Raw genomic sequence first — 12,105 nt, 5'->3', positions numbered from 1 at the left:
CACATATAGCTTCCACATCTTCCGATCCAAGATCATTTCTTGCTTTCGTACTTATTCTATCTCGTGCCAACAAAGCTACCCCACCACCCTTTCCTTCCTGCTGTATTATATCAAGTACATTGGTATTACAATACAATGGTAATGGGTATGGTAATGCAGTGGTCATATTTCCAAACTAGTAATCCAGAGGCCTGACCATGAATCCAGATAAAGTGTGTTCAAATTCTACCATGGTAATTTGAAAATTTGAATTCAGTTTTCTAAAAAATTCCAGAAGCAAAGAGCTGGTATCAGTAAAAGTGACCATGAAGCTGTTGGGCTGTTGCAAAAGCCCAGCTGGTTCTATAACATCCTCGTAAGAATGCTTACCTACAAAAGGCATTTTTAATATCTCTTATATTTCTGTTTGTAAGTAAAATGTAACCAGTTGTTGTATGGACAAACGTGGAGCTCAATGGGTGGTAGGAACATGTAGTGTGGAGGATATCGGGATGAAGGGAGAAGTATTCTGATCGAAGACATATGTGCTGAGGCTCATATTGGACTTTTTAAAAATAAAGACAGTTTTAACTGAACAGGGTCACAGACATGTCATTAAGGTGGTGGCCCAGACTTCATGCAAGTGGTCCTGCTAGCCATGGTGGGATTGATAAAGCACTGAAACCCAATTTGATGACCCGATTCGCAGTATTGCCTTATATGTCAAGGGACCAGGGTCAGAAAGGGGCGTAATGCCACAGCCCACAAGGACACTGTGACTGCAGCCATGACGTGGTCAGTCACGTGAGGTTGTGTGGATACCGAAAAGGCTATGGGCCCTGACAACATTCTGGCAATAGTAGTGAAGATTTGTGCTCCAGAACTTGCCGCATCCCTAGCAAGCTGTTCCGGTGCAGCTACAACACTGGCATCTACCCGGCACTGTGGAAAATTGCCCAGGTATGTCCTGCACACAAAAAGCAGGTCAAATCCAACCCAGCCAATTACCACCTCATCAGTCAACTCTCCATCATCAATAGAGTGATGGAAGGGGTCATCAACAGTACTATCAAGTGGCACTTGCTTAGCAATAACCTGCACACTGAGGCACAGTTTGGATTCCGCCAGGGCCACTCAGCTCCTGACCTCATTACAGTCTTGGTTCAAACAGGACCAAAGAGCTGAACTCCAAAGGTGAGGTGAGAGTGACCGTAACATCAAGGCAGTATTTGACTGAGTACAGCATCAAGGGGCCCTTGAAAAACTGGAGTCAACAGGAATCAGGGGGAAATCTCTCCACTGGTTGGAGTCATACCTAGCACAAAGGAAGATGGTTGCGGTTGTTGGAGGTCAATCATCTCGATTCCAGGACATTATTTTTATTCGTTCATGGGCATCACTGGCTAGGCCAGCATTTATTGCCCATCCCTAACTGCCCTTTTTCAGAGGGCATTTAAAAGTCTACCACATTGCTGTGGGTCTGGAGTCACATGTAGGCCAGGCCAGGTTAGGACAGCAGATTTCCTTCCCTAAAGGACATTGGTGAACCAGATGGGTTTCAGACTTTTAATTCCTGATTATTTTTTTTTTTTACTGAATTCAAATTCACCATCTGCCACACTTTCTGCCAGAGTGTGATGGAATACTCTCCACTTGCCTGGATGAGTGCAGCTCCAACAACACTCAAGAAGCTTGACACCATTCAGGACAAAGCAGCCTGCTGGACTGGCACCCCATGCACAAACATTCACTCCCTCCACCACAGACACAGAGTGGCAGCAGTGTGTACCATCTACAAGATGTACTCCAGAAACTCAACAAGGCTCCTTAGGCAGAACCTTCCAAACCCACGACCACTACCATCTAGAACATGGGTACACATAGTCATGGGTACACCACCATCTGGAAGTTACCCTCCAAGCCACTCACTGCCCCAAGTTGTAAATTTATTGCTGTTCCTTCACTGTCGCTGGGTCAAAATCCTGGAACTCCATCCCTAACAGCACTATGGGTGTACCTACACCACATGGACTGCAGGCGTTCAAGAAGGCAGCTCACCACCACCTTCTCAAGTGCAATTAGGGATGGGCAATAAGTGCTGGCCCAGCCAGTGATGCCCACATCCCAGGGATGAATTTTTTAAAAAATTTGTTCAGCGGATTGACCACCCAGGAACAAGCTCCTGTACGCAAGTCTTACTAAGCAACCAGTATTCTAAGTATATACCATTGCTTAGTAGGTTAATAAAGGTTTTCCACTTTTTGTTTCGTTTCATTGTATGGGGTCCAGACCTTTGAGGGAAGTGAGACCGCTCTGTTTAAGAGTCTTACACTCAGTCCTGCCTATAGGTGAGCCAATCCCACGCCAAGATGGTTGACCATTTAATGGCCACACAGCTGTATCAAACTGCAAGAAATATAAGAATAAAGCCAGATGGGCCACTTACCTGTACTAGGCATTGAATTAGAGTATAGCAGAGGCATGCCTAGCCCAGTCGAGCCTGAAAACTCCTCCTAACACCTGGAAACTGGTGGCCAAATTGGGAGAGCTGGCCCATAGACTCGTCAAACACAATCATAACAATCAGCCAGCGTCAACATCCCTGGGTATATTCTCTCTAACTAGCACCACAGACCCACTCGAAGCACAGTATTATAGTCTGGAGGGGCTGGCCTAACAATGTGGAAAATTATTCAGATATGTCCGCCCACAAACAATCAGCAGAAATCCAACTCAGTCAATTATCACCTTATTATGAGAAATGAGATTGAAGGTGCTGTCCGTAGAGCTATTGAGCTGCTCTAATTGATAACCTATTTACAGGTCCTCAGCTTGTATACCACTAGGGACACATGGCTAGACGTCACTGCAGTTTTGGTCCAAACATAAACAAAAAGTTATATCTGAGGCTAGAGCATTTGACATCCCTGTAGTATTTGACTATCTGGCTGAACCTTAGTGAAATTAATGTCAACTGATGGGGATCTGAGTTGGTTGGGGGGGTGGAGGTGGTGGGGGATCTTTGTAGTGGATTTCCAGGCACAAATGAAAACATCGGTGGCTGTTGAAGGCAATCATCTCAGTCCCAGGACTGAGGAGTGCAGTGCCCTTATCCCAATAATCTTCAGCTGTTTCATCAATGAATCTCCTTCCACCATAAGGTCAGAAGTGGGGCTTTTTGCTGATGATATGAGAAGACAGGTCCATTTACAATTCCTCAGATAATGCAGTGGTCCATGTCCACAAGCTACAAGATCTGAACAATATCCCAGATTGGGGCTGATTAAGTGGCAAGTAAAATTCTTGCCACACAAATGGCAGGCAATGACCATCTGGAACAAGATGGAACTTAACCTCCCCTTCTTGACATTCAATGGGGTATCTTAACCTAGGGTTATCACTCAACAGAAATTCACATGGACCAACTACACAAATGTCATAATAACAAAGTCAGAGTTGAGTAATCTACAGCTTGAGGCTCACCTGCTGACTCCACAAAGCCTCTCCACCACCGACACAGGAGGGGAATACTCTACAATTAATTTGCATTTGAATATATCAATAGGAAATGCTTCCACAGTCTCCCAGGGAGGTTGTTGAACAGAAAAATTCTTGCTCACTTCAATATTGCTTCTGGAGGTTAGTTTTGAATTTAACAAACTTCAAGTCTAAGTTCCCCCCCCCCCCCAGTTCTACCAAGCAGGGCAAGGTTAAGTAAGTTTCAATTTTGGTGTGCCTTAAGACCAACCCAGGTACACACATCAGTAAACCTGGCAAGGGGATGGGAACAGTCATCCTTAACAAGCGTGGATATACCAAAAAAATGCATGCCATTCTTAATGACAAGTCAAAATTCATATCCATTGAACCTGCCGTTCAGCATGACTAGACAGCCTTGCTCAAAGGCAAGCTAAAAAAAACACAGGGTTATGGAGAAAGATGGGGAGTGGGACTAGCTAAGATGCTCTCACAGAGGCCCAGCGCAGACATGACAAGCCTCCCTTCTGAACCGTTATATGATAATTTGTCACACACAGAAAGATAGATTGGCAATACTTTCCCTTTATGAAACCATATTGGTTAACTTATATGGCTTTGTTTATCCAGATGCTCAATGATCTTATTTTTCATAATATGACCATAGCAGTGACGGCAGCAACCTCAATGCAGTAGAACAGCTCACCTATCTAGGCAACATCATCTCATGTAATGTCACTGTCAACAAGAACATAGGCCAACAGCTCCTTTGGCCACCTCTCTAAGCGAGTCTGGCGCAACTATTCACTCCGTGTCACAACCAAAATCCAAGAGTGCAGGGTACACCACCACCCACTTGTATGGATCAGAATCATGGGTTCTGCACAGCAAACACATACCGGCACGTTTCCATTAACTCCGTGTTCGATCAGATGGCAAGACTATGTTGCAAACAATGAAGTCCTCAACAGGACTAGAGTCCTCCCCAAACCAGAAGTTCCTGTGCCCCAACTGCTCGAGTCGACAGAACAAGAATTGGCCTCTACAGTCACCAACGATCCTGCCAACCACTACAGGCAAGCCTTCCTATGATCTTCACCTGCAAACAATCTGCCTTTATGATCATCATATTACCCACAATGTATGTTGCTGAATCACCTCTGCTGTACTTTTTAAAATAGGAGCAGCTTTGACTTAAACTTAGCTTCCAAAATCTTTCTTTCCTTCATGGGTCTTACTGTTCATATTGTTTATTTCCCCTTTGTATAACCTATTTTATTTTTGTTTTAATTTTCCCAATCCTTGCAATGGAAAATAACTTGTAGCCTTATTGCCTCTGTACAGCTCCACATATTTACCTGCTAATCCTTTATGACAGTTACTCCTAAGTGATGTTCTGCTTTCCATGAGATTTACCATTTTGCCCCAAGTTGCTAAAACTCATTTACTGTACTTAGCCTTTCCTTCACCTCGGAGTCTTCTCAAAACTCTAATTCTTCATCCACTCAAGAATCCAGTAATGCATGCCTGAGTAATTTGTAATATTACCTCTGAGAATGTACTTGCTGCGACCTAGAACAGCTTCTGGTTTTCTTTTTACCTTTTCACTGTACTTTAGAATTGAATTATTTTAAGACATTTCAAAATGCCTAAATTGACTCTGATGATTTGTAAAAGTTTCAAGGTGTTAACATCAATACTAAACAGTAATGATGCATAGAAACATTCATCCCTTTGAGCCTACTCCACCATTCAGTCAGTCCATGGCTGATCTGTACTTAGTTCAATTTACCTGTCTTTGTTCCATATTGTTTGATATTCTTACCTAGCACAACTACTGATTTCAATCTTGAAATTTCAACTGAACATGCATCCAGCGCCTTTTGGGGAGATAGAGTTCCAGATTTTCACTACCTTTTGTGAAAGTGATTCCTGATCTCCCTCATGAAGTCCACTAGCTCTAATTTAAGATTGCAGTGCCTTGTTCTGGGTTTCCTCACTGGAGGAAATATTTTTAATTTATCTCCCTTCGCAAATCCCTTTATCAGTTTGAACATGTCAGTTAGATTACCCCTCAAATTTCTAAACTGAATGAAGTACAAGTGAGTTTATGCTACCTGTCCTCAGAATTTAATCCTTTAAAGCCCAGTGTTATCCTGCACAATCTCTGTTTCATCCCCTCCAAGGTCAAAATATCTTTCCTGAGGTGCGGTGCACAGAACTGAATGCGGTACTCCAGATGTGGTCCGACTAAGGCTGTCCAAAATTAAACCATAATTTCTTCCCCTTTGTATTTCAGCCCATTTAAGATAAAAGCCAACGTTCCTTTTGACCTTTTGACTATTTTTTATACAATCTCTACTAGCTTTTAGTGATTTCTGTGCACGTATACCTAAATCCATTTGTACCTCCACAGCTCCTAGTTTCACACCATAAAGGAAATATCCTGGTTTATTATTGGATTCAAATTGTATGACCTGACACTTAGGTCAGTGTTCAGAGTTTTGCACAATCAATGTCTCTTTAAAAAGGGCCATGACTCCTAATCAATGTTCCCTGTAAGATGCGCAGGTGCGCAGCAACCCGGAAGTTCCTGGGCAGACTGTGCACATCAGTCCCTTTAAGTGATAGCACACACAGGATGCGCAAAAATATTTAAAGAGGCTGTGCATTTAAATAAATCATCTACACACTCCAAAAAAATTAGAGGGGTGCGTTGATCCTAAGTTGCTGTCATCCACAAGCTTGAATGTGCAACTTGTTATGATCCCCGTAGAGACCGATAGCTTTTAAAAGGGAAATGAAATTCCCAGTGTCATGTTCTCAGTACAGACCAGTAATGTGCTTTTTATCAGAATCCAAAAACCCAAGTATTTACTGAATGAATGATGTCACAAGGTACACGGCTTAAAACAAGAAATTTACCACACTAAAATCAAAGAGCATGAATCCTAATAATCTTAGTCAGTTACATAAAAGATATTAAAAGTACAATGAATACATATATTTATACTTTCCTTGTGCACCCATTTGACTTGCACCCCAAAAACACAAGTCAGATTATCAAAAATTGGAAGATTAACCACTTGGCCCGAGTATTGTTTCAAATATTCATTTAGGCTTGAGATTTCATGGGCCTTCCACTTACTTCCGGCAAGGTCTCCTCTTCAAATCTCTTCCAAGTGTCCTACGGCTGTGGGCTCTCCCTTCCACTTAAGTGTCTCTCAAGTCAGAACTCGCCTGATTCTAATATTCTTTAACTCTGGAGTCTTGCATCTAAAACGCTCTCTCTCCTTAGCTTTGCTATACCAGAAGTCCAATTCACCGTTAGGAATTCTTGAGTTAAGCTCTTTACAAAGATGTTTTCTCGTCAGCAGTCCGCTTCTTCCAAAACCTCTTCTCAAAGACAGAACCAGCTCCAGGAACACACACGCTCCTATTTTTTTTTTATATATTCTTTCATGGGATGTGCACACTGCTCCAAAGGCAAGCATTTGCCCTTGAACTGAGTGGCTTGCTAGGCCATTTCAGAGGGAAGCTAAGAGTCAACCACATTTCTGTGGGTCTGGAGTCACATGAAGGCCAGGCCAGATAAGGGTGCCCCAAAAGGACATTAGTGAACCAGATGGGCTTTTATGACGACTGATGATAGTTTAATGGTCACCATTACTGAGACTAGCTTTATGTTCCTGATTTGTTAACTGAATTCAAATTCCACTGAATGCTGTGGTGGGGTCTGAACCCACGTCCCCATAGCATTAGCTTGGGTCTCTGGATTACTAGTCCAGCGATATTACCACTATGCCACCATCTCCCGTCTTGCAGGCCTTTTCTGTTCCTATTGTTTATCTTCCAGACAATTGGTCACATGATAATTTACAAACTACTCCATTTTACTATGAATTTACTGGAAGCCAGCTGCTTTTTTTTTTAAAACCATAAATCAGATCCTTGAGAAACCAATTCTTAAAGGGACCATCACCCCAAGTGACCAACCCAAAGGATTGCACAACAAGATTTCACATTTTAAGACTTTATTGTAGCACGTTAAAATCAATATAGACTAAACATTACTTAGTGGGCAACTAAACGTTAAACTAAAGAAAAGGTATTCCTTATTAACTTATTAGCACAACCAAAGACCCCATGCCACATTTATACATTTCACCACACTCTCAGCAGAAATAGACGTGCTTAAAAATCCCAAGCTGCTCCTGGCTTTAGCAGGATCTCTTCTCCTAGCCCCACCAAGGTGAATCTTCCTGTGTCCTTTTAAACAAAGTCCCCTTCACTCAATCTTCAGAGCGTAATTGAATGGACTTCCAGTAGCAAGGTACCCTCTGATGATTCCTTCATTTTTAACTCTCCACAATCTTTGCTTCCTCGGACAAGGTTCCGTTCTCACCAGCACTCCGCTTGGTGATTAGCCCAAAAGCAGTCTTTTTCTTCTGCCTGTCATAGCACCACCAGCTTTCTGTCTTCTTGCCCAAGCCTTTCGGTCTGACTACCTCTGAGAGTCTGAGACTCTGGACAACAGCGTGGCCAGTTGCCTTCTCCTTTGTATCAAGGTATTAAAACTTTGCACCTTACTTTTAATAAGTTTCAATTTGAGTTTTAGCTTCCATAACAAGCAGGTCCCATGTGTGTGTCTCCAGGCAGGTTCAGTTTAAGTTCACACGGGCTTGCCTCCGGGCAGATCCCGTATGAGGCCCCATTCCCCTCTCCAAACTACTCCATTTTACTATGAATTAAAGGAGACAATTTAAAACATTACCATCTTATAAAGTCCAGCATTTGTAACTACATTCATTCATTCATTCATTCACTGGGCAACACCATTTGACATAACCCACCAATCACAGGACATTCTTTCTATCCCTATTGTCTTTTGCCTCACAACCAATTACCGCTATGTCATCAGATTACCTCCAATTTTATGCATTTCAACTTTTGCTGATAATCACCTATGCAGAATCTTATAAAATATCTTCTGGAATTCCATACAGACAACATCCATAAACATTTATATGTCCACCATGTTAGCGATCGCCACAAAAATTCAACGAGATTACTCAGATGTGACCTACCCATCATAAATTTGTACTTACATTCTTTGATCAGCTCATCCTTATCCTGAGTACTCAGTCACTCTGCCTTTGATAATAAATTCTAGCAACTTCCCCACAACTGATGCTAAACTGATAATTCTGTAGTTCTCTGGTTTCTTCTTCCTTACCTTCTTAAACAATGGAGTGACACTCTTAATATTCCAACCCAAGGACAATGAAATACTTTGCCTTATGCTACTGGTTGGCTGGATAAGGGCCACCAGGTGATGTTCAAGTACATTCTTACATATTGTAGCTACCTTGTTAATCAACAATTTTTATTTTTAAAAGCTCTTCTTTGATGATCAAGTTGTGTGATGGAACATCATCCATTTTGTGCACATTGAGTGAGCACCAAGAACTTAAAGTCATATATAATTCAATTAGATGATAAGCAGAACTCCACTGTACTCTGCTCCAGCTGCAAGCTCAAAAAAGAGTAGCTCTTGTATTAAGAGAAATTTAAAATTAGGGGAGTTTTGTGGTGTGGTTCATGCCGAAAGAGTTGAGCTTTATCCAGCAGATTAGCTCAAATGGCAGAGCACTTGTTTAGCCAGCGAGGGGTTGAAGGATTGATGTCCGTATCCTCCAATATGTTTTTTAAGCACATACTGATTGAACTGAATGGTCTGTTTCTGCGTCCTACATTCAATGTGAAGTGCATTCAGACTGACCAAATGCATATTAAATAGATTCCTTACAGCAAGGAAAGGTGTTTAACCCCAGCAGTCTAAACATGGATTTAAATCCAGTCCCCAAGGCAATTGGGTTCCAATAGAACCATTTAATTACAGTGGAGGAGCAAGGTCTAGGTATGCAGTTTCACAGGTCATGAAAAATGACGGAGACACATAGAGGGAGAAGGCGGGAGGGAGAGACTAGAGAGAGCGAGAGACTGAGAAAAAACTGGAGACCCCAAGTGATAGGGATAGGGATGGAGAAGTAGACCAACAGAGAGACAGACAGCATAGCAAGAAAGGAAGTGAGCTTTGTAATCATGGTGCGTTTTCCTGCACTACACAGTCCCTATGTCTCCTCATCGCCCAACATTTTCTAACCTTAGACTGAAAATCAAGTGAACCCACCGCTTCTCGATTTGTTGCAGTACCCGAACAGTCGAGTGGCAACTCCATGTGCTGCTTGGGTCGGCTCAAAAAATTTCCAGACAACTGGTGTGTCCGGACTTCAGATTTCTGGTCTGTAGAGGTTGTAGTGTATTGAGGGGGAAAAATAAGATCCGAGTGTTATAATGCATAGGTCTCTCAAGGTCCATGACCGAGAGTCTATAGTAAAAGTAAAGTATATTTGGATGCATAACTCGGATAATTCAATATAAAACAGAGTACCAGTGTCCTTGTTCAAGATCTTGGTCAGGCCCTCATCTAGAATACTGTGTACAATTCTTGTCTCCCCTCATGTAGTGGCGGGAGATATAGAGGCCCTGGAAAGAGTTCATTTTTCTTCAATAATATTCTCAGAAGTATTATCTCTACTCTAATTGTGTACTATTAACAATTCATAGCAAATCCATTGCAGTGATTTATGCATCTCAGAAAATGAATTCTGGCTGGCAAACTCAATTAAGTTTAGCATCTTTGTGTCTAACACTTAGAAGTAACAAGACATGACCTGAACTCAGCTTTGACAAGGAAAAAATATTGTGTAATCCACTATGACACTTATTCACATTAAATTTGTTTCCTAGCTCTTCCTCATTTATAATTAAATCAGACAGCACTATTGAAAAGAAAACAGCTAACTATGAAAAATGCATTGTGATTTAGTTCCTTCTCAAACATCTGCAATGAGATAAATATAATGCCAGGAGGATTAATTTTACTTTTAAACCTTACAAATGACCAAACAAAGCATCACAACTGAAAATCAGTGTTACACTTGCTACTTATCCAATAAAATTATGTCACCATCTCATTACCTGAACATAGTTGCTCAATCTTGGTGTAGTTGAGCTGGAGGGAGTCATTAACCCATGACAGCATGTCATGTCGGCTTAGATTTTCACTTGTCACAGAGGTGGAATATACATTCACTGCCATGCCACAGCTGTAAGAGAAACAGATTAATAAGTTAAGAAAGTAGAAACAAAATCAACTAGACACCAGTGTGATCCAAAGCAACCAAATCTGCAATAAGTGTGCTTGGTTCAAGGAGCTTTGCCTTAAGTCAATGAGCTGGGTGCCAAGCTACGGACACTTTGTTCCAGAAGGCAGTCACACTCTTTAGGATAGGGTCATTTGATTTGATCAGTAACAAACGTCATGAGGGTGTGACTGCAAGTGAGGCAAGTAAGGGGATCAAGCAGGTAGAAGTGGAGGTGCCTCAGCTCTTGCAATTGTCCAACAGGTTCGAGGTTCTAGCAGCTTGTATGGATGAGAGTGGGGGCTGGAAGGTGGAGGAGCAAAATGACCATGGCACAGTGGTAAAGGAAGCCATTGAAGTGGGGGTGCTAAATAGGAAAGTTGTGGTAATGAGGACATTGTAGTCAGGGGGACAGACTTGGTTGTCTGCAGCCCAGAGCAAGAGAAAGCTATGTTGCCTGCCTGGTGCCTGGTTTTGGGACATCTCAGGGCTGGAGAGAAACTTGCAGTGGGAGGGGGAAGATCCAGTTGTCGTCGTCCACGTGGGTACCAAGGACATCGGTAAGACTAGGAAAGGGATTCTGCTTAGGGATTATGAGCACCTAGGAGCTAAATTAAAAAGAAGCTCACAGGTAATAATCTTTGGGTTATTACCTGAGCCATGAGCAAATTGGCATAGGGTAAATAATATTAGAGAGATGACTGCAAGGCTCAAAGACTGGTGTGGGAGCAATGGGTTTCAGTGCATGGGGCACTGGCACCACTACTGGGGAAAGCAGGAGCTGTACCATTGGGACGAATGGTCTTCACCTGAACATGCTGAGACAGTATTCTGGTAAGCTGTACAATTGGTCGAAAGGGCTTTAAAGAAAATAATGGGGGGAAGGAATCATGTAAGGGGAGATGTGGTAAATTAAAGAGAAATGATAAGGTTATAGAGCAGAGTAGCAATTTGGGTAATGATAACCAGAGTATGGCAGAAAGGGACAGAGCATACAAACTTATGAGTGCACCAAAAGGTAATGTTAGAGATTGTAAAAATGGTAAAAAGACAGAGTTAAAGGTGTTGTATCCGAATGTGCACAGCATTTATAACAAAAAAGATGAGGTATTAGCACAGATAGAAATAAAAATATATGACCTAATAGCCATTACAGAGACATGGCTGCAAAGTGTCCAAGGTTGGGACATGAATGCTGAAGAGTATTTGACATTTCCAAAAGACTGAAAGTTAGGAAAAGGTGGTAAGGAGTCACTTGTGGGAGTAGTTAATTGGCCCCCTAATAGTAGTTACACTGTAGGTCAGGGTATACGGGAAGAAATAAATAGGGCATGTAAGAAAGGTACCACAATAATCATGGGTGACTTTAATCTACATCTAGGTTGTGCAAATCAGGTTGGCAAAGGTAGCCTGGAAAATGAGTTCATAGAGCGTTATTTGG

At 42.0% G+C, this 12,105-nt stretch overlaps 1 protein-coding gene across 3 annotated transcripts in view; it reads right to left on the bottom strand.

Moving 5' to 3' along the window:
* Window positions 1-12,105, bottom strand: part of LOC144680482 (microtubule-associated protein RP/EB family member 3-like) — a 98,893-nt gene that overhangs the window by 59,460 nt on the left and 27,328 nt on the right. For all 3 annotated transcript variants that reach the window (XM_078541494.1, XM_078541495.1, XM_078541496.1), the window contains one exon: window positions 10,501-10,628. In XM_078541494.1, coding sequence (XP_078397620.1) covers window positions 10,501-10,621 — 121 coding nt within the window. In that variant the 5' untranslated portion in view covers window positions 10,622-10,628. The remainder of the gene's footprint in view (window positions 1-10,500; window positions 10,629-12,105) is intronic.

Source organism: Cetorhinus maximus, chromosome 5 (assembly GCF_964194155.1).
Source record: "Cetorhinus maximus chromosome 5, sCetMax3.hap1.1, whole genome shotgun sequence".
NCBI lineage: Eukaryota > Metazoa > Chordata > Chondrichthyes > Lamniformes > Cetorhinidae > Cetorhinus > Cetorhinus maximus.
The sequence above is the reverse complement of the archived record's forward strand: the minus strand, read 5'-3'. Positions and strand labels throughout refer to the sequence as shown.